This window comes from Podarcis muralis, chromosome Z (genome assembly GCF_964188315.1).
Source record: "Podarcis muralis chromosome Z, rPodMur119.hap1.1, whole genome shotgun sequence".
Taxonomy (NCBI): Eukaryota; Metazoa; Chordata; class Lepidosauria; order Squamata; family Lacertidae; genus Podarcis; species Podarcis muralis.
Window position 1 is genome coordinate 23,395,120 of NC_135673.1, and position 23,644 is coordinate 23,418,763.

The following is a 23,644-nucleotide window of genomic DNA, read 5'->3' on the forward strand; positions in this document are numbered from 1 at the left end:
GTTGGGTTCAGAACTCTTTACAGTGGTACCTCTGGATACGAATGGTATCCGTTCTGGAGCCCCGTTCGCATCCTGAAGTAAATGTAAAATGCGAGTGCGCATCTGCGCGTGTCATGTTCTGCTGCTTCCACGCATGCGCGTGACGTCGTTTTGAGCATCTGCGCATGTGGCGAAACCTGGAAATAACATGCTTTGTTACTTCCGCGTCGCCGCGGAGCGCAACGCAAAAATATTCATCCTGAAGCTACTTTAACCCGAGGTATGACTGCAATTACAAGAGTTGTTTTCTCTGTGTGTGGTTTTTTGCACTAGGCTACTGAATCATTGGAATCTAGCAGATTACTCTGCTGCAAGCCTGCTGATACCTGCTGTAAAGCCATCAAATGTCAGGAAGGAACTTGGATTATCAGGCACTGGCTTCTTCTTCTTTTTTACACTGGAACCAATAAAAGGATCCAGTATATCTTGCTTGCCTAGATAGACGGAGGAAAGATGTGTACGTCTGTAGAAAGCTCTGTCATCTGCATGGTGGGAATGTAGCCTACTGTACAAAACTAAGGATTGTGTCTGTTGCTTTGCCCTCTTGTACCTTTGGCTCTGCCACTACGAGCCTGTGGCCCCCAGAAAACTTCCCACAAGGCAATGTGGCCCTTCATCTGAAAAAGGCCCCACTCCCATCCTTGTAGATCAAGGATGGGGAACCAGATGCTTTTGAACTCTACCTCCCATCAGGCCAGGATGGTGGAAGCTGGAGTACAACACCATCTGTAGTCTACACAGTGGAGGCAAGAATCTTCTCTTCACTACTTTATATTAACTTTATGTTACAAATTAATCCATTTTTTCAAAGGCTTCTGTTTCCTTTTTTAAAAGAGAAATTATTCAAGAAAACACTTATTGGCCATCTTATGTTTTGGTCAGGAAAAAGGAGAAGAACCCCCTGCCTAACAAAAATAGAACATTTGCTCCTGGAGCCAGTTTTAGAAGTAGCTAAGGCCGGAGGACTTGAATGCCTCTGCAAGTGCTCCAAGATAATTAACTGAATCAAAAGTGTTGAGTCCCTGCAAGGGATGGAGAAATGAGACTGAGATTGAAAAAGATCAGGTTTTTATTACACTGAATACTTTGGGAGCCCCACTTAAATGCACTGTATCAAGTGTATAAATAAATGCATTTCAAACCTCTGTTTGCAAACATGCACAGACCGGCTTAGGTGAAAAAGCTGGCAGCCTCAGAGGTCAGTATGAATTCCATATGCAAAAGTACAGTCAGCATTTTCCCTCCAAGACACGGTGATGTGCCCTGCAATGGTTAGGTTGGAGGAAAGATGCTTTGGGGATGTGTAGCCTAACATATAGGGAGGGGCTCCAGGATGCCTTCTTTTATTTTTTTATTTTTTTAAAAAAGACATTTTTAGTAGACTGCCCTGAATATTCAGACAAGGTTTCCCCTGACACAATCCCCACACACGTAAAATAGATTACAAAGACACAATTTCAAACAAAATTTACATATGAACATTGAAAGTGTTTGTAATGAGCATAGTCAACACGAAACCCAAGCTGCCTCTCACACAGTGACCATTCAGCATCTTTCAGATAGGGGCTCGAACACAATGCCTTAAAAACACAATAGGGGACCAGAGTTCATCTAAGGACAGCTGTAAGGCAGGTCATCCATAGTTGCTATAAGTTCTGAAGCATACGCAAGACTCTGTCTCCTTGACCCAGATGTGTGCTATGTATAAACATACCGGTTTTCTCCTCCACCTCCCTAGGGAGACTGGTGCTTTGCTCAGAAGGTACTGGATTCTCTCCACATATTATATATCTTTTAGAAAGTGTGATGATGACATTTGGGGGGCAGTTAGGCAAAGGTTGTTAGTGTTCATGAATTTCGAAAATCCCATTGACATCAGTGGGGATGTTCTTTAGAACTTAGTCCTGTGCGCTTATAGAAGCATGGAAGAACAATGGGTTGCACTTGACCAAATTATTCCACGATCTCTGATGTGGGCTTGCAATGAAATGGTAAACCAATAATCCAATACAAAGAATCTCCATATTTGGTTGGCAATTAAGTGCCCATGCCTGGCAAAAGGATGGTTTCTGCAGCCCTTTTCATTAGCAGGTTGGTCATGCATGACTGACAGCTTATTAGCTTCTGCCAGTGTGTTGCTTCTCTTTCCTATGCTCCACTTTGGGCCATTATGTAAGGTCTCTTTATACCCTCTTATCCCCCACATTCTATGCCTGGTTATGCAGGAAAATAGAGAACAACAATGCACTGTGGCATCCTGGGCCCTGATTCACAGCTTTCATCAGCAACAAGGATACTGACACTCAGGACCTCCAGGTATCACTTCCGCGATAGCCTCGACCCCCAGAGAGCATGGAGCATGAGACCTGCTTGAAGAGGACTGACTTTCTGGCCTCTCCCATGGTGGGCATAAGGGTTTTCGGATTCCCTAGTGACCCCTTGAGGAGAATGAGGAGACTAGGGTTCAAACACTGAATAGGGTTGAGGTCCACCAGTTTCCAACACTATTTTCAGGACATTTAAGACTTCCAATGCGAGTAAAATTTTGAGCTTACCTGATCATGTGAGGTGGCTGAGCATGGTGTGTGAGAGTTATTTTCAGCAAATATTTATCCAACCGACTGCAGCCACCCCCATTTCCTCATCTCAACACCCTCCCCCGAAAGGAGGGATTCTGTGGGTCACTTCCAGATGACCTGTTCATTGAGCATTTACCCTGGTTTGTTTGCACAAAGTTTGCAAACATCAGCTATTCTTTTGATTTGTCTGCAGGAAAGTGCAATGACATTGCATCAAGCAAATGTTATCCCACACTTTCCAGTGCATTTCCCAGTCACTTTCCTTATTACAAAAGGTCCAATTTTGGGAGGAAGTGGGTTTGTTAATCAACTTTAATCATGCAACCTGAATTTGCCTGTATGCAATTGAATCCCAAGTGAAAAGAGCAGCAGTCTGGAAGCACCCATGACTTTCACTGAAGAGTGATAAGTTGGGGAGTGCAGACCACTGGTGAAATGATTCAGACACTCAGACACCCCTTGGCCACCTCAACAGTAAGGTAAGAGTGACAAATTCCTGGTACCCCACCCATGAAAATTTCATCAAAAGTTCACTCCCCTTTTATCAAACAAAGTTCTTTTCTCATTAACTGGTGGAGAATGGTTGAAGGAAATTGCAGAAGGAGGGGTTTTTTTTGGCACTGCACCAGTTGCATTATTCAGCAAAACATTCCCTTTCCATGACTGAGCCTCCAGTGCTTTAATGATTGATTGATCAAAGTTTTGGGTGATAGAAAGATCAGAAAGAATGAAAAAAAGCAGGAGAAATACCATCTTTTTCATCAGCCTTATTTTTCAGACCCTCTGTTGCCGGAGTCAGGAGTGGGGGATAAAATAACCTTCCTTTCTTGCAGAACCTCCATATGAGTTCCCCCCTCCCTCAAAAGGTTATCTCTTGTCAGACTGCTCTAGCTTTGAAAACAGGAAGTTTGCTGCATGCATCATATTTTTTTATTCACAACGGTCTTTGGATTTAATAATGCGGCATTAGTCCGCAGCCAGCTCTCACACATTACATAATTAAGGGCACGGAGGCTTCCATTAGAGGTTCCATAAATAACTGGAAGGTTTCTGAGCTAGAAGAAATTTAAAAGGACAGTGCCAATTACATTTTTCTACAGTTATTCATCTTTCAGTGAATTTAATATTACTGGAAAGCGCAAAAAATCACACCTCAGAGAATGAGAGTAGCACATTAGGTAAGGATAAATCTGGCTGGGCAGGGGGATAGAAAATTTGACATATTAGATGGTGGAACCATCTGAGCTTCAGAACACCGTTTCTCAGACAGAACAGCTGTATTTACAATTAACTCTAGGGGCTAACATGGTGAGCACAAGGAAAACTGTAATCACTGACAGCAGAAGTTTCAATAACAAGTCTTGAAACACAGTAATTTATTGAATACAGAAAGCCAATACAGAATGGATCCCAGTTGCGGACGGGGTCCATCTCAGAGCTCCGATCGGATCCCGAGGTTTCTGCAACCGGAGGGACCACTTCTGTGCATGTGCACAGCGCAGTAGAGTGCTTCTGCACATGCGCACGGGGCGAAAGACTTCCAGATTTGCTGCTTTCGCAACCCAAAGTTTACGTTACCCAAGGGTAACGTAAGCCGAGATGCTACTGTAAACAGTTGAATCCAATGAGAGAACATATGTATTGTATTACGCTTGTGGTAGTGAAACCTCGGGCACTGATTGGCTGAGCTGCTTCCTAAGGCACGGAATGTTCATATGCTCAGGGAATGAAACACTTTGCGGTTCAGATTCTGGGAGGGAAGGACCAATAGTCTGTTTGGCTGAGATTAAAACCTCACACAGAGAAAGGCCAGGACTGCCAGGAAGTCCCGGGACAGAGGGTAGCCTAAAGATGGGATGGAATGATAGGTGCAAACAGTGCTCCCCCCCCTAAAAATGTTTAGGGGTTCGATCATTTTCCTACTCATACTGAAATACTGCCCCTCAATGAGGCCAAACTTAGATTAACAAAATGTTAATGCGTACCTCTGCGTCCCCCCAGAAAAATAGCACTGGGTGCAAAGCATGAGAGAAGGCCGTGAAAGGACAAAGAGATACCTGAAGGGTAGGGGGTATCCAACAACACTTGAAGACCCAATATTGCAGAAGACTGGCCCAGACCAGGCTGTAGCTTTAGGAATTGAATGATGTTATCACTACACTGTGACAACTAAGGAAAACCTAGTGGGACGACAGGGGACAACTGTGTATATCCCTGAATTTGTGCATTTGTGTGCATTGAAAGCAGTGGGGAATTTCATATTTGCATTTCAACTACCAAAATCTTTTCTATGAGGCAATTGGAGCATAATAAACTAAGAGCATAAGAAGAACCTGTTGGACCAGGCTAATGGCTCATCTAGTCCATTATTTTGTTCTCACACTGGCCAACCAGATGCCTGCAGGAAACCTGAAAGCAGGACCCAAGCACAAGAGCATTCTCCCCTCCGGTGGCTTCTAGCAACTGGTATTCAGAAGCACTACTACCTCCAAGCGACGGTGCTGCAGATGACACTCAAAATGCTGCAAATGACACCCACTGCACCATTTCACCTGCAAAACTTCTCTTTAGTGGCTTTTTAGAGCTGCTTCCCTATGTTAACAATTTACACAAGGCAGGCACTGCACATAAGGTGCAGCAAGTCACCTGAGATACTGACTTCCCCTCCCCTGCCTGGTTAGAGCATTAAGTCCAACAAATGGACCATCCTGAATAGGTCCCCTGGTTCCAAGTGGTTCCCCCCCCCCCAAGTAAACATGCTTAAGATTGTTCTGAACAGCTGATGACTGCTGAGTTTTAGCTGCTCCCCCCTCCCAGTTCCCTTTCCCCTTGGTTGACTTCATGGCCATTAGTAGCTTACTCTCAATCTTGATAAGGCTAAAGGAAGATAAACTCAGAGAACAAAACCTGAGCTGAGCTAGAATTAAATGTCTGATGGCGGGGCGGGGGAGAACACCACTATCTAGCTAACCCATGGGCATTTGTGTTTTGCAAAGGCCGACCCCCAAATTTAACCTTCAAACTACAGGATTAACAGAACAACCTTGAGGGCCAAGCAGAACTATGAATACTAATGCTGACACAAATAGGCCAACAAGCTTGCTTCTACTTCATGTTTCCAAATCCTTCCTCAGATGTGCCATGGTTGTTTTAGAGCAAGGGTGGCTAACCCCCTGGTACAGGAGCCTGATTACCCCAATCCCATAAAAAATGTCTGCCCTCTCCAGCTCCTCTGAGGATAGTGGCAGCAGGAAAAAAGTGTGGGAAACCCAGCTAAAGTAGACACAGTGGGTCACAACCAAGTAGCTCCTACTCAACATTGCATGGCTGACAATTGCAAAGACCACCAGGGGCATTGGTAGAGTTGTGTGTGTGTCCCAGACCGGGATCTCTTCCCCCTTCCCCTTTGAAGCATAAAAATGTAACAACAACAACAACAAGTTGTTGTTACCCTGCACATCTGGCTAGGTTTCCCCAGCCACTCTGGGCGGCTCCCAACTGAATATTAAAAGCACAATAAAACATCAAAAACTTCCTTAAACGGGATGCCTTCAGATGTCTTCTAAAAGTCAGATAGTTGTTTATTTCCTTGACATCGGATGGGAGGGCGTTCCACAGGGAGGGCACTACTACCAAGAAGGTCCTCTGCTTGGTTCCCTGTAACCTCACTTCTTGCAGGGAGGGAACCACCAGAAGGCCTTTGGAGCTGGACCTCAGTGTCAGGGCTGAACGATGGGGGTGGAGGTGCTCCTTCAGGTATACTAGGTATACTAGGCCAAGGCCGTTTAGGGCTTTAAAGGTCAGCACCAACACCTCAAATTCTGCTTGGAAACATACTGGGAGCCAATGTTGGTCTTTCAGGACCAGTGTTATATGGTCTCAGTGGCTGCTCCCTGTCACCAGTCTAGCTGCTGCATTCTGGATTAGTTGCAGTTTCTGGGTCACCTTCAAAGGTAGTCCCATGTAGAACGGATTGCAGTAGTCCAAGCAGGAGATAACTAGGGCATGCACCACTCTGGCAAGACAGTCCACAGGCAGGTAGGGTCTCAGCCTGCGTCCCAGAAGGAGACATCTGCCCTGGACACATATGCATATATATTTGCCTATGCAAATTGCATACAAACCGATGCAGTGAGCCTGTGCTCCAGGTGTTTATAGAGGTTCAAAATACTTCTATTTGCCCACCTCTAAACTCTCTCTATACTTCGAGGGAGCTGTGAGGCAGTTCATTAAATTAGGGTATGGATCAAGTTGCTAAGTCCCTTCATGTTCCTTGTTCTCAGTTTTTAAATCACTCTGGACATACCCTTCTTTTGCCTCTGCACTCAATTCCTCTTAATTTCCTATGTTCAAATGAATGGATGGGTTGCCTGTTCAGGAAGCAAAGGGGTTGACAGGTGCAATACAGACCTGCAAGGGTAGGCAAACAGTTGCTGTTAATGCCATTGCATTATTATCCCTACAAATTAATTTCAATGCAAAGGAAACACAATGCAAAATGTGAGGGGATGTAATTAATTATGGAAAATTAGCAAAATGAATGCAAGAACAACAGTGAATGCCAATCGTTTTCATTGCATTGATCTCTGTTCTGAACAGGAGACAAATAAGTCAACCTTGGCAATTTCCAATCCCCTTTCCATTTCTGTCAGAATTCTCCCACATTCCTAACTGCACAACAGCCCTCAATTCATTTTCAAGGCATTACCCTTCAGCTTGGCCACCCTTGTGGCAAATTGATCAGTTCCTCAGGCAATTGAACATTCCTTGCAAACAAGCACCTGCTCAGCCAATTAATACAAGAAGTTTAATAGCCACAAAAGCACTACAGTACTCTCCTCTAAACAGTTGGTATGCTTGGAGTGCTTTCATGTTCAAACAGGTTACAGTTTTCTTTTTTAAAGTGACTTCTGTTTGGGCAGCCTCCCGAATGATTTGGAAAATTAATGTAAAAAAGAAAATCCCAAGGAGAGAAAATTGGCAGATAGCCACGGTTTGCTAAAAGTGAATGCCTCAAAGTAGTAATGGTGGTGGAATAAAAATAGCAATCGATCCAAGACAGAGGTCATATTATCCTTCCACCCATACATGAATATTAAGCATCTTGAGGCTGAAATGTTCCTACACTGAGCTTTTTTTTTTTTTTAACAGCATGAGGATCCTTACAAATGAGTCACATGAGATCACAGGCAGGCATCAAAATACAGGGAAGTCACATCTGAGGCTATATTGCCTCCCAAGCAACTGCTTTTGAACACAAGCAATAATTCCAGGGGTAGCCAAAGTTGTGCCCTCCAGATGTTGCTGGACTACAACTCAGCTGGGGATGATAGGAACTGTAGTTCAGCACCATGTTGGCTACCCCTCCAATAACCCACAATCAATCTGTTGCAAACTGGTTTAGCACTTGCGAGTTTTCTTTCCAAGTTATACTTCCACTCATCAAAGTGACTCCCAGTGAGAATCAAAAAGGCTTTTGTTGGGACTGCACTGCTTTAAAAGAAAAAGAAAAAAGGAAGGCCATTGGCCCTACATCTACTACCCCATTTTTCCTACATGAAATCTGTGAGCCTGACTTCCACAAAGAGCCCTAAGAAGAGAGAGAGCAAGAGGCCTTGAAGGAGCTGCCACAGGTACCTGGAGAGAACTGAGCAGGCACAGGGGCCACTTGTACACAACCTCTTCCACTCTGGTGAGATGGCTTGTATTTCTATTTAAGTGATAATGATAGCTGCATCTATATATGCAAAGCAACCTATGCAATTTCATGAAAAGTGTGTTCTGTTCTCTTCTCCTTTTGGGGTTTGTGTGTGTGATGCATTAAGTGGTCACCTTATGTGTATATGTGTGTGTGAGAGAGAGAAAGATGCAGGATTCAGCTAACACACACTAGCTCTTATTTAATCAGATTGCTTTGTTGCATATTTTAAGTATCAAAGCTTATATTTTAATGGGTTTGTTTTATTGGGTGTTTATAGTCACATGCTTGTGTGGTCTGTTTTCTATAGTTGAAGCCTGCTAACAAGCCTATATTGGCATCAGATGGCATATAAAATAAATATATAAATCATTTTACTAACGAAACTCCTCATGACCAGTTAAATCTCTCTGGTGGTCTATCTCCACACTGTGGCAAAATAGCATTTGAGAGGTTGGGTGTGTCTCATTTTATCCTGGGATGGAACCTGCCTCCCAGCAACTCCCTTAATCCCAGCAGAAAATTTTAAGGAATCTGATCATTCCTTTCATTTGCCCACACAGTTATTAAATATAATTGGCTGTGACAACCCACATAATTTCTTTACTTCACAGCTCATGGCAGCTTAAATGTGTCTGCTGAGAAATCCCCTGATGCTTTTTGTGTTGGGAGAGATTAAAGAGTTAAAATGGACTGCCAGATCTACTATGCCACAGTAACCATGGTGATAGCACGGACATTATAATAATATTTTCTACCTGGTTATTAAAACAACTGTATAACAATATGCAAGAACTGAGACCTGGTTTGCTTATTTTCTTCTTTCCTTCTGCATTGTCTCTATTAAATTGCATGCTATTTTAAATTCATTTATGTACTTATTTTAAGATGTTTATACCACCCTTTGTAATATATATCCCTGGGCAGTTTACAATACAAATTAAAAATGGTAAATACAGTAAGACAAAAGCAAGTGTAAATGGAAAAAGCATTATAACATTTTTAAATGACTTGGTAAGCGACTGTGTAGAGAATAGCAAAGTATTTGCCTGATGCCTTAAAGATAACAGAGAAGATACCAGATGTGCATTTCTTTGAAGAGGGGCCTCCATAGCTAGGTACCACAGGTGAAAAAGCCTGATCCTGCTTCCACCATCCACCTTATATCTGATGGCAAGGGTACCTGGAGAAGGACCTCAGTAAAAAATTGTAGCATGTGGGCATGTTGAAACGAGGGTAGGTACCTGGGGCCACAAGCTTTAATTTGCTCAGTACATTGGCAGAACATTAGTATGTGAGTGCAGTAAGTTAATAAACCCATCAATCAATCAATCAATCAATCAATCAATCATCAATCAGTGTGTCAGTTTCCTAGCCATTCCTACACAGAAGTAACATTAGCAGTCAAAACAGGGTCAGCCCAAGACATTTGGCTGCCGGGGGCAAAGGATAAGATGCCCTCCCCATTTTGCATAGAGAAGTCAGCTCTATGGGGACTTCACTCTTTCTTTAGCACCGGCAATGGAACAGCATCCTCCATTGCACCCAAAGGCAGCAAGCTAGTTTAAGGGACACAGAGCAGATTGGGTGGCCTGCTTCATGCCCCTCAACATGTGTCACCTGAAAGGGCTGTCTCACTCTGCCTAATGGTAAGGCCAGCCCGGAGCCCAAGGAACTGGAATATACTAACAGATATAACAAACTGGCGTTTCAAATGAGTATCCCGAGGCAGGCCCCATGCATTGCAGTAGTCTAACTTTGAGGCTGCCAGAGCATGTGGACAAGCTATCTAAACTCCATCAAGAGTTGCAGCTGGAAATCAACAGGCAAAATAGTGCTTTATACTACAGAGGTAGCTTGGACCTCTCAAGATAAGCCCTAAGAGTCTTTCAGTGAGAACATCACAGGCTGTGTTTGTCACAGAGAACCTCCTACAAATGCAACCTCCCAGGTAAAAGTGCAATAACTGTTTGCCCAGAACATAAGACACTGGATCTGATCTGGAGCATCACACTGAACGATGGAAGAAAATTACTATTCCGTGTGCAACATACCTCCCAATCCAGAACTGAGGCCTGCCACTGAGCAATCTTGTCAATGTTTTCCAGTCTCCTTTTCCTCTCGTTTATCTGCTGAGTCACATTCCGCATAACGGCAAGAGCTGCAGCCACATACCTGTAATCACTATGCAGAAGAGGGGGGGGGGGAGGGAGAGAGAAACCAGCCTGAGAAATGCAAATGGAAATTTTAGTAAGATACTCACTGGTAAGTTGCCTTAGACCAGGCCGGGGCATTGGTTCATCATAGAATCCGAGAGTTGGAAGGGACCCCATAAGTCTACTCTGCCAGGCAGTGACCCTCTAGGGTCTTAGGAAGGGGTCATCCCCATCATCTCCTACCCAATTCTTTCAACTGCATTGAAACTGGGACCTCCTGTATGCAAAATACGTGCTATTACAAAGAGCCATGGACTCTTCCCCCATCCACTTTAGGCTGCCTTCGCTTGCTCATTCCACACAGGCAGTTACTCCCTGGCTCCAAGCAGAATTTTCTACCCAGCTGTGGTCTCATTATTCATTAGAATATCAAATCCAGAGCTCCATGGCTGGAGCCAGCAGAGAATACACAGTGCGTAAGTGGCCTTGCAGCCCCTGAAGACAGAAGAACGGAGGCCAGTCAGTTCAACTGTGCTGTAAGAGGTTTTCTGTGGCCACAGAGTGATTCAAGGAGTGCCATATGGCATCCTTCTCTGCCCTTTTAGCCCAGGCAGTGTTGGCTCTCACTGTTGATGGCTTGTGAGCTCTCTATGCAAATCAGAGGGGGATTTTTCTGCTTTCTGGATGTGTGGGTGTGTGCATGCACATGTGCGTCATGACACAGAAAGAAAATAGCCTCCTGCCAGGGCCAGCAAGGACAATGAGCAGTCTTTTGAAAAAGTGATGTTAGAATCAATGCTATTGATTTCTGCCTTATGCTTTACTTTCCATTCCAAGAAACCTTAATGTTCATCACAATTGGAGAGCCAGACAGGGCCAGCTGCCATCTCAGTGTCATCATAAATTTATGATTAACTCGGGACTTACTATTGACTGCTGACTAATGAGAAAAATGAAGAAGCCTGCTGAGCATATTTGCGTCCTGGTTGAGGCTGCACAGCTGCGCTGGCTGGAGACAACAGGAGGCGTAGTGCAAAATATCTGGAGGGCACCAGGTTGGTGAAGGTGCTCTGCAGAGTCAGTTTCCTTGGTGAGCAAGAGGACTGGAGGTGTACAGCTGTGGTTCTGAAGTATAGCCCTTTCCCCACTAGGGATGAGCATATAAGTATATTCCCAGTTCATTTTGGATGTCTTCGTTCATAAATCCACCCTGTCCCATTTCTGCTTCAATTTGCAAATTGGCTTTTACACCACACAAAGCTTCACATTGTTTAGTGTGCGTGTGTGTTTTACAAAATTACGTATTTTATATGTGCCATGAGTTCCATGGGGATGTCATGGAGCAGATGGCCAGATCCTGAGGAGGAATGGGGAGAATTTTCAGAGATATGCAAAACTCAGTGAATAGCTGGATCTGCACATTGATGCAAGAGGCATAGATCAGGTTGGTTTGTATCAAAGTCAGCCTGAATTCTTCAAGCACCTTTATCTCTGAGCCCCTCATCACTTGACACCACATGGCAGCATTTCCATCAGAATCTAAAATGAGGGTACTGGCAGAATTAATCTGTCAATTTTGGTTTTCCCTCTTATTTTTCCAAGCTCAGTTCTTATCCAGAAGAGGGGTTTTTTAAAAAATCATCATGAAAATTCATCAGTATTTTAGTGCGAATTTCTCCTTATATGCATAGTTTTGTAAACAAAATATAGGCATATCCCCCTGATATGTGTGATATATGCATATTTGCACACATTTCTTGACTGGAGAACAGCACTGCAAAATTCGGAAAAGTGCAGCTCTTGAAAGGCAACCATGTATCTGTTTTCATTTGTTTTGGAACGGGTGAATATTAGGGAGTTCGTCTTTAAATGCAAACGGAACCCATTTTCTCTTCTATCCTTACTAGCAGCATCCTCAGTGCATCTTGACACCTGCCCTGTGCAGAATGTTCCCATGTATTCAGCTTTAAAATGAGTTGCTCATTTTAGCACAGAGTTTACTCTGGCCTCCTACAAGCACCTGGTATGTTCCCACTCGTCATTATGTCAGATTAAAAGTACGCCAGTTCCTGCTATTTATTTATGGTTTTGTTGCAGCCACCCATGCTGCTTTTGCATGTGGAAGAATGTGTTTGTTCAGTGGAGGCGAGGAGATGTGTAAGATGGCAACTGGACAGACACAAAGTTCTGAGCACAGGCAGGCTCAGATCCCTGTGGCTGGAGAGGCTGCAGGTTGCAGAGGAGAAAAGCAAAACTGGAGACTGAGGCCAATGGCAGAAGCCAGGGCCAAAGGTTTGATGGATGTGAAGTACAACTAAGCAGAAAAGAGACTGGCAGGCAGAAGGCAAAAACCAACAGGAGGAAGTTGCAGGTGGCATCTGGCTGGGCAGAAAAGCATCCTAGTGGCTTCACTTAGTGATAGACAGCCCAATCTGAGGCCACATGCACACCATACATTTAAAGCACACAGGATTCCCCCAAAGAATCCTGGGAACTGCCCACCGTTGTTGTAGCTCTGTGGGCAGCAAACTCTACTTCCCATGATTCTTTGGGGGAAGTCATGTGCTTTAAATGGCATGAATCCAGCTTGAGAGTGTGGTAGGCTTTGTAGCTATACAGCAGGGGTGGCTAACACTCTCCGAGTGTTGTGGAACATCAGTTCCCATTATCCCTACACAGCTAGTGTTAAGACAAAAGCCCTTAGTCTTTGTGCATCACTATGTGGGCAAATGCTTCTGTGCCACATGCTCACAGATCCGCTGATCAGCCAAATCAGTTGGGACCAAATTGTGCATAACTACAGTATGCAGCAGGGAACCTCAGAGTCAAGGGCCAAATATCCGGCCCTCAGTACAGTCCTACCTTGGATCCCGAACGCTTTGGTATTTGAATGTTTTGGCTCCCGAACGCCACAAACGTAGAAGTGAGTGTTCTGGTTTGCGAATGTTCTTTGGAACCCGAATGTCCAGTGCAGTTTCTGCAGCTTCCGAATGTTTTGGAAGTCGAATGGACTTTTGGAACGGATTCTGTTTGACTTCCAAGGTATCACTGTATTGTACCCAAGCTGCACCCCTCCCCAGCCTCCCTTACACACTCCTAGCTGGAATGTGTCCTTGAACCTGATGGTGCTTCTTGATTTCCCAGATGGGGGATAGAGGGTGGTGCATAGAAAACAGTCCTGTGAACAAATGTATAATTTACATCCATTGCTCCACCCACTGCTGCCTCTAGCCCTGACCACCACTGGCATGTGGCCCCTGGAAGTCTTCCCAAAAGGGAATGCGGCCCTTGGGTTCAGATTCCCCACCCCTGCCTTGTGTGCTGTTGCCCTTGTTCTGCCTCACTGGCTGACATTGGTGGAGGGTTGGGGAAGGAAACGGAGCATGATGACATCACTTTTGGTATTTTTAGCTGTCAGCAGGAGAGAGAGCCAAAGGGGAGGCGATCCTGGGCTGCTGATCTCAATGGCAGCGACGGATGCTCAACGTCTAATTCCAGCCTAATTCACTCATTTTATTAGAGGTGTCATCATGACCGAGGTCCCCTCCCCACCTCCCCTCCATTCATTAATAAAATGAACATTTAGAAAGAGAGCCTGCAGCTTCAGCTGAACCAGCAAAAACACACAGATGAAAACCATCAGAGGAGAGGGAGGGAAGGCATTTGCCCAGGCCTTATACATTAATGCCATGAAATTGCTCCTTGGCTTTAGGTGGACAGGCATTGAGTTGTTCGCAATGCTTAAGCAGGGAACATGGATGAGGCTCTCTGCCAGCCCATCCTATGCTAAATTGGGGTTTCAATAACCAGAAATCTGGCTTCCAATTCAATGCCTTAGACAGCATCTTGTACAGTAAATGTGCATGGCTTGAAGAACAAAGCATTGTTGCTATTTATTTCAATTAGCTAAAGGTAGCTAATTGAAATAAATGGCATTAAAAGTCTTGCTTGCCTAGATGGACACCAGAAAGGACCGTCTGGTATGGTCCTTGCTCTACAAACCCTTCATTATGGGAGACACAGAGATGTCCCTGAGCTTATTTAAACAGCTACCTGATGCTGTTGGTTCAGATCAGGGACGGGGAACCTGTCTGGCCAGGTGGGCTGGATCGTCGTCTGTCCCCACCCCTTCTGTTTCTCATATGCAGACTATGAGTGCAGTTGCTTATTCTAGTCAAAATAGCAGCATCCATTCACGATCATGCAGTATAAGGAAGCTTGGGAGGATCCCAAGGTTTGCAGGAATAATAGTAATAGCAGTATAATGACAACAACAACTCCTATCTTTTGCTGATCAGTGGCCATCTTGGGGCTAATGGGTGTTATAGCAGTTGTACTATCTTCCTCAAAAGCTTAGGGCAAATCAAATTAACTATTTCTAAAATCATTTAAACTCCTTTGGTAGGACTTCCAAAAGATGCTCAGCCTAAGGAACTTGCCAAATCTCTGAAGTCCCATGGGTGATGGGCAGGCAGGGGCTGAGAGCAACTCCTGTTGCCCTCCTTCTGCGAGATCCCTATTTTAAAGAATCCAAACCCAAGCATCAGTGTACCTGTGGTCCTGTGCAGTGTACTTCAGCAGCTCTGCCAGCTGCAGTGGGTATTTGCAGATCTTCTGCACAGGTGTCAGAAGGAAACCATCAATGGCAATGTCAATCATCTGCTGCAAGAGGCGGCATGCTTCAAAGAAGTGCTGGTATCTGCCATCTTTCATTAGTTTGGATAGCTCCATGCACGCATCCAAGTGATTGTTGCAGTACTCTGAGTAGATCCAGAAGCCATCTTGCTGCAAGGGGTGGGAGCAGGAAAGTGGGGGGGGGGAGGAAACAAAGAAGTGTGTGAGAAACATCACAAACCATCAGCTACTCACCTAGAGATGGACCAATCAGTTTATTTTCAGTCTATCTCAGTTTTGCATGCATTCATTTGCAAGTCCATTCTGTCTTGCTGTTGCATCAATCCACAAAAACATTGCATTTTTATTTTTAAAAAATACATTTCTATTTGCAGGGAGCTATTATAAATTTATTGGACATATTATCCATATAGATATTCATATCTGCAATTTCATAAAAACACCAATGTTATTTATAACAATTGTATCTATACCATGGGTAGGCAAACTAAGGCCCAGGGGCCGGATCTGGCCCAATCACCTTCTAAATCCAGCCTGCGGATGGTCCAGGAATCAGTGTGTTTTTACATGAGTAGAATGTGTGCTTTTATTTAAAATGCATCTCTGGGTTATTTGTGGGGCATAGGGATTCGTTCATTTTTCCCCCTTCTAAATATAGTCCGCCCCCCATAAGGTCTGAGGGACAGTGGACCGGCCCCCTGCTGAAAAAGTTTGCTGACCCCTGATCTATACATTGTAAGAGGTATTTTACATATTAGTCATTTAATGCAAGATATGTGACTTTTGAAAACATGCAGGGTAAAAATGGCACAGCATGAAGCCAAAACAATACAGAGGGGGGTGGGCAGGGATGTGTGAAAAATGCCCTGGGGAAAAGGTGTTTTAACACTTTCAAGCCTAGCACTGCTCCTCTGGTCTGCTTTGGGGGTCCTCTGAATCTGATTTGATGCAAAGGAGAGGAATGGGAAACCTGTGGTCCTCCAGATGTTACTAGACTACAACTCTCATAATCTCTTACCATCGGCCACCCTGGTAGGAGCTGATGGAACATTCAGAGCAGCTTACATGATATCCTTATCTGGGCACAAGTGCTGAAATTCCTGAGTATGCCATTCTTGAAATTCCATCATCTTTACTACACGAGCTCTAAATTTTGGCTTATTTGTATGTGTATTCTATTTTCCTTCAACAAGGTCAAGGTGGGGTGCATGTTTCTTCCCCTGCCTGTTTTATCCTCACAAAATTCACGTAAGGTAGGTTAGCCTAAGGGACAGTGACAAGCCCAAGGCCATTAAGTGGGCTTCGTAGCTGAGTGGGGATTTGAACTTTGGTCTCCAATATTCAATGCCAGGGCTAATTTTTGTAAAACCTTCTTGACCTAGGAGAACATATACTATACTTCACAGATTTCTCCCTCGTCTGTGGAAAATGGGCAGAGCTGTCAGTTTTGGCTTCTTCTAGCTGTTTTTGCAACCTAAATGTGAGTTCTCCATATTGCTGCACCAGTTTGTGATTTCCTTTTCAAAAGCCCTCTTGAAAATTTATCAGCAGTTCTCAAATTTTTGCAAGTAATTTTCCCTGATGCATTTTCGAATGATATTGCATCCTAAGAAATGCATCCTTATGCACAGTTAGCCCTAATCTTTGTGCAAACTTAGCCTTGGCATTTTTGTACACACTTTTTGGCTGGAGAATTGAATTACAATATTCAATGAATTCAAGTGAATTAGGTATGCAGTAAAATGCTAAACCAAACCAAATTTCTCCTCCACCCCCCCCCCCCGGCTTCCTTTTTTACGTGGTTCTGCCAACAAGGTTTCCTTACCCTCTTCTATTGGAAACCGACAGCTGAAGTTAAACTTTCTGACCTTTGTGGCAAGAGCTCTGCTTGGAGCAAAGCCATCACATCCACAGATGGATTTTGACAGTTTCCAGTTCTGCTTATTTCCGCTGCATGTTTTATAGCACGGACCTCTGGGATCTATTTTGTTTTGCGTGTGTGCTTTTTTACTAGAATTCTGATGTCTATCAACTGGAGCCAAGTGCAAATGGTAGTTCAGGTGGATGAGCACACCGTAAAAATTAAGGAACAGGGTACCTCTGAGCACATGCTCCAAACATGTGATCAGTATCAGAACCAAGTTCACAAACGCTTTCATACAAAAACTCACTCCTGGTTTTCCCTCGATTATCTTTTCCAGCCACCTAATATGATGACAGCTGAGAGAGAGAAATGTTCTGGGCTGTTGCTTTTGTTAGAAAACTGGCAATCAGAGACCTACTAGTATATCCTAATCTACCTTCTGCTCACCCCTGTTCAGAAGCCTGCTTGCCAATAATAGCCTGAGCTTGAAAAGCAGAGAAAAGTGCTGCTATTACAATCTCATCCCTTTTTAAACAACAACAACAATGAAACTACAGGAATGGGAAATCTATGGCACTCAGAGAGAAGCTGCTGTGAATGGTTTTAATTGTGCCCTGTTGTAATTTCATTAGCATTTACAGTGTGGTTCTCTAATAGTATCTGAAGTGTTGCCGGTGTGAAATATAGCCCAGCCAAGCCATAACTGAAAGTAATATATTTATGCATAAAAGGATCCAGCATCCTAGATAGCTGCATCCGCTTACATAAGTGCCAAGATAGTGCTTTATTTCCCCCTCAAGGAAAAGCTCAAAAAGCAAGGCTGCATGATTTTCTTGACATTTCCTGACGTATTTACAACACTGGCCATTTCGTCAGCTCCCATAACAGTGGAGCTTATGTAACAAGGGAGGACGGGCTTGGTGGGATCTCTGAGAGTGAACGATGTCAGTTTAAGCATCCTACTCATTGTATATGTTTATGTACCAACTGGGAAAAGTCAGTGTGGTACAGTGAGTGTTGAACTAAGATCATCAAACCAAAAAAAAAAGGGGGGGGAGAAAGATTTTAATCTCTTCTCAGCTGTGAGGTTCCCTGGGTCACTTTGGGACATTCATTATCTCTCAGGATCACCTATCTCACAGGGTTACTGTAAGGATGAAATATGGGAACAGGAAAACAACCAAGAGTATTGTGGAACTTTAGACAAATGTACAGCAGCATCTGCTTTTGTGGACTACAATTTAGTTCATCAAATGCTTGGAGCATTATCCTGAATTACAGATATATATTATATGCACATGGCTGGGAGAAAGGGAAATTTATGAACAGTGGGGCCAGAGGGGAATTAAGTGGAGAAAGTCCAGAATGTAATACCTGCATTATTAACAGTGGTCATTCACAAAATTTAGTGATATAACACACACTTACTGGCATTGATAAGCTAACCAACGTGAATGTAGCGTGATTTAAAAAACGAAATGAAAACCTTTGTCCCAACTCAAGCCACATATGGAATAATTTAATTACTTGATTAATTATAACTCAGCCATTTCAAATTACACTCCCCTTTGTTCAAAAATGGTCATTGCAAGTTGTTGTTATTATTAATTAAATTTATATGCCACCCTTCATCTGAGAATCGCAGGGCAGTTTACAATTTTAAAACATAAAAATTCATAACATAGTAACAAACCAAAACAATACCCCTCCCCACATTTTTAAAGGCCATAGATTGTTTAATTAGTGGAGCCTAAAATATGTAATGAAGGCACGGGACGAGCCTCCCTGGGGAGAGCATTCTGCAAATAGGGAGTCACTGCAGAAAAGGCCTATTCTAGCGTTGCTGTCCTCCAGACCTCTTGGGGAAGGGGCACACATAGAAGGGTCTCCGTTTATGATTGAAGGGTCTGGATTGATTCATATGGGAAAAGGTTGTCCTTCAATTACAGAAGGTTCTGCAATACTGAAAAGTTCCTCTACTGGTTTTTGAACTCTGTTATTTCTGATGTCAGATTTACATCCATTTAATTTGTTGCAGAGATTCACCTAATGGGGATGCAAATTGTTCCTTCTCTGCTCATCAAATGATTAGCCTGATGCGTGGGAAGGGGAAGATTTGTATCTCCATACTAGGCTGGGTGAAGAGATTTAAACCTCTCCAACCAGCCAGCACCATATTTACCTCCCTCATAAGTATTTTTTTCTTCCCACTCACAAAAGCCACCCCCCCCCCTGATTTTGGCAGTAGCAAAAAGAAAAAGATGAGGCTAGCAGCTGGGGGGGGGGGAATATGATGGAATCGCAGCCCCTCGCCAGTAGTTATCAACTCATCATGTAGAGACTGGTCTGAGACATACACACTGTATATTATTATTATTATTATTATTATTATTATTATTATTATTACAATTTATATACTGCCCTGTGTGGTACATCCCAGTGTGGTGTACAACATTTTTCAGAGCACAATAATAAAAACATAATAAAAAGCAGAATAAAGGACAGCATAATAATAAAATAATCATAGTAACAGCCTCCCACACCCCCAGAGCTTTAACATGCCATAGATTATTTAATGGCCAAAGACCTGGGTAAAGAAGAATGTTTTTGCCTAGCACCTAAAGACATGTAATAATGACGCCAGGCAAGCCTCTCTGGGGACAGCATTCCACCACCAAAAAGGCTATTCTTGTGTTGCCACCTTCTGTACCTCTCAGGGAATGGGGACATAGAAAAGGGCCTCAGATGACAACCACAGTGTCTGGGTCAGTTCATATGCAGAAAGGCAGTTCTTAAGATATTGAGGTCCTGAGCTGTGGAATGCTTTAGAGGTCAACACCAGCACTTTGAATTGGCCCTAGAAACTAATTGGCAGCCAGTGCAGTTGGGCCGGGATTGGCTTTATAGGCCAAAATCATCTTGTTCTGATGAGCAATTTGGTTTTTGGTTTTTGCACCAGCTGAAGTTTCCAAACCGTTTTCAGAGGCAGCCCCATGTATAACGCCATTGCAACAATCCAGGCTAGAGGTTTCCAGAGTGTAGGCCACAGGAGTTAGGCTATCCCTGTCCAGATAGGGGCGTAGCTGGGCCACCAGCAGAAGCTAACAGAAGGCACTCTGTGTCACCAAGGCCACCTGGCCTCAAGCAACAGTAATGGATCCAGGAGCACCCCCAAGTTAAGGACCTGCTCCTTAAGAGGGAGGGTAGCCCCTTCAAGACCATCCATCTGGTCTACAAAATCCCTCTCTAACAGTGCCTCTGTCTTATCTGGATTGAGCTTCAGTTTATTGGCCGAAACCCCGATTGAAATGGATCTAGGAAATCAGTCTCCTTCATGAGCCCCTGGATCTCGTCAGCAACCACCAGCTCAAGAACCTTGCCCAGAAAAGGGAGGTTGGCAACTGGCTGGTAATTAATGAAGTTCCCAGAATCCAGGGATGGTTTCTGAAGAAGCAGTCTTATCATTACCTCCTTAAAACTCATTTTTCCATGCAGGGAAAAACAGTAATTGTGATTGTGGGTGGGGGTGGATTTCTTCACCTGAAGCAGGCTCCCAGTTTTACGCAACTGCAATTTCTATGCAATTATTCCATTTGGAGAGTAATTAGTAAAATCTGGGTAATACGTCAGGGATAGAAGTGAGTGTGCGAGAGAACTCTTTTTAACCATTCTTAGTTTGTTGAGATGAGCCAGGTCGGGAATGGAAGGTGAATCATCAGCAGGTGATTAAATCCAAACCCAGGGTGAGCGGGCATTTCCCAGCCATAGTGGGCATTCAGTGATGCATTGGCAAGGAGCCCAAGGGAACGGGGGTTTCCAGCATCCGGAGGGTAGTCAGAGGTTCCAGTGGGCGGAAATGCAGGATTATGGGACAAAAAGGAGAAGGTCTGACAGCAAGCTTATCAAACCAGCCCATTTCTTTAGGCAATTGTAAGATAATGGTCTTAGCCAGCCACCATGATTAGCATAAGCCACAGAAGTTCTGTGATATTATCTCCTGTTTAATTGCTGCACAGTTTTTAGTGGGATTGTTTCATTGTGGATTTGAATGGTGGACTTTGTTTGCATAACTGGCTTTCATACATTGCAAGCCTCTTAGAAATCTATTATGGCACCAAGCAGTATATAAATGTAATAACAGGTTGTATCTAGTGTTAGTCATGCATAGAATAAACTCCTCTGAAATTAAAAGACAGGGCTAACTTAGATCTAGTCATTTCAGTGGGTTACTCTGAGTAGGATTTAGTTAAGCAGAAAACAATTAACAATAATAACTGATATAAACAAATGAAGAACGTCTGATAGAATATCACTACGGAACAGGCTCCAGTTATATAGGATTGCTGCAACTTGAAAACCTTTCTGAGCTGTATTCAGAAGCACTTAAAATCAGAATAAAGCAGGGAGTGTGAAGGCTAGTTGTGTACTGACGATTTATATTTAGAAAACCAAGAATGGATAAACTTAGACACAGCTTGAGCCTGATCACATGATTTAAAAGAAAAGAGGCTGTTTGGAGTAAGGATGTGCATGTGGGATGAGGGAGGGGGAGCCTAATTATCCTAAATTATGTTATCAGGCATAACAGTTCAAAATGAACTTCGCCAGCTGCAGTTTGTGGAACAGGAGGAGGCTCGCTACATGGTGCCTTACTGTTTATGGGGAGGTATTTAGTGCATGCATGTCTTTGAGAGTCAAGAGGCACCTGTTCTCTCTCTCCGATATTTACCTGCTGATAGTTAAAGGGAAAGGCGTAAAAATTCAAAGAACAGCAATGCTAAAGCATGGACAGGCATTCACATAAAAATGTTATCAAGGCAACCTCATGCCAAAAAAACCTCCAAAGGCAAGTCAAAGACTAAATTGATCAGCAACAGGCACCAGATAACGATCCCCTCTCCTTTCACCCATGTCTATGTTAAAATTGCTTTTGTAGTTGCTAATGTGCAAAGGCAGGGGTGGTGCTCTCTCCTAGGTCACGTTTCCTAGAATGCCTCACTCTGAGAAAGGACCCCCCCCCTTCCTGAGAGTTGAGAAAGCAGTAGCTTTCCTTTAAAAACCAGTTGCAGATGGGTAGCCGTGTTGGTCTGCCATAGTCAAAACAAAAAAATTCCTTCCAGTAGCACCTTAAAGACCAACTAAGTTAGTTCTTGGTATGAGCTTTCGTGTGCATGCACACGAAAGCTCATACCAAGAACTAACTTAGTTGGTCTTTAAGGTGCTACTGGAAGGAATTTTTTTTCTTTAAAAACCAATTTCAGATAAGCAAGGGGCAGGAGGGCAGAAGATAAGGAGAGCAACTCTCAGCCACCTTTTGTTTTATTTGGTCTGCTAATAAAAATCGTGGTGTTTTTTTAAAAAAAAGCTCAACAACTTTGGGGTCTTGCTCAACAACTTTCTAGGTGTCCTGGTTTTTACATTTTCAAATATGGCAACCCTAGTTTTATGTAAAGGAAGATGGTGAAGAGTGGTTGGGAGGGCCACAGAAGGTACCTGGCAGTGCCTCTACCTCACAACACACCCTTATGTAGCTTTCACCTGCATTTTGCAGAGTCAGATATCAGGTAGCAGTGCAAAAAGTTCAACTACTCATCCCTCCTGCTCCTATCCTGACTACCTGTGCTACGTGTGGCTCCCATATAGCAAACTCTGGCTGCTGCTGTTTCCAGTACAGTTTTACGAGCATCAAATTAAGCAAACTATTTGCGGCATCTTCTTATTGCTGACATCCCACACAATCCTTCAAAGCACACATGTTGCTATTGATCTGAATTCCATCATTGGTTTCGAAGCCCCAAAGGGTGGGCATAGGTGTGTTTGTTGTGGCCGGAAACATATGACTTATGAATCATTTTATTAATTTGAATGTTTTAGTCATTGCTAGTTCACCTTCTGTGTTAATTATCTGCAGAACATTTATTTAAAAATAGTTGCACCCCACCTTTCTATTGTAAAAGAAGAGAGGCAGTTACAGCCATGGTCAATAAACACAACCTTAGAAGAAAGGGTCAGCTCAAAGCAATTCATCATTTGAGCAAAACAAGCACTTGCTGGAAAGAAACATTTTTAAGCAGATGGCACAAGGCCAGCAGAGATGGGTCATGCAAGCCTCCCTAGACAGGGACTTCAAGAATCTGGGTATGTCCACAGAGAATGGTCTCTCCCATGGATTATCATGATTAAATTTCTTAGTGGCTTTTTTTCTTTTTCTTTTTAACAAAGGTAGTTCAAAGTTACTTACAATAATAAATAGCACATACATTAAAACCATCATAAAACAACATGGAAAAATCTAAAACCCATTCATATTTTCAAAAGGAAGAACTAAAAGACCCTACTTTTAGGAGGCCACAGATAATTAAAAGCCAAGGACCTGTCAGAAAAGAAATGTTTCTGCCTGGTGCCTAAAGATAAGTAGTGATGACCCCAGGTGAGCCTTCCTGGGGAGAGCATTCCACAAGTGGGAGTCACCTGGGAAAAGAGCCATTGTACTGTTGCTACTCCCCAAAAACCTACCTGGAGGGGGCACCTAGAGAACAGCCTCATATTACGTTTGCAGGGTCCGTGTCAGTTCATATGTGAAGAGGTATTATCTATCAATACTTCAAGTTGGGGCTTTATGTTCAAGAACAGAGACTCCTGTCCTCTGATATAAGAGAACACTTTTAGGGGG

At 43.5% G+C, this 23,644-nt stretch overlaps 1 protein-coding gene across 13 annotated transcripts in view; it reads right to left on the bottom strand.

The window, feature by feature from the left end:
• The window catches only part of ARHGEF9 (Cdc42 guanine nucleotide exchange factor 9), a 286,157-nt gene that overhangs the window by 24,477 nt on the left and 238,036 nt on the right, over window positions 1–23,644 (bottom strand). For all 13 annotated transcript variants that reach the window (XM_077922610.1, XM_028714583.2, XM_077922611.1 and 10 more), the window contains 2 exons: window positions 15,025–15,257; window positions 10,371–10,500 (listed from right to left, as the gene is read on the bottom strand). In XM_077922610.1, the coding sequence (XP_077778736.1) occupies window positions 10,371–10,500; window positions 15,025–15,257 (363 nt within the window). The remainder of the gene's footprint in view (window positions 1–10,370; window positions 10,501–15,024; window positions 15,258–23,644) is intronic.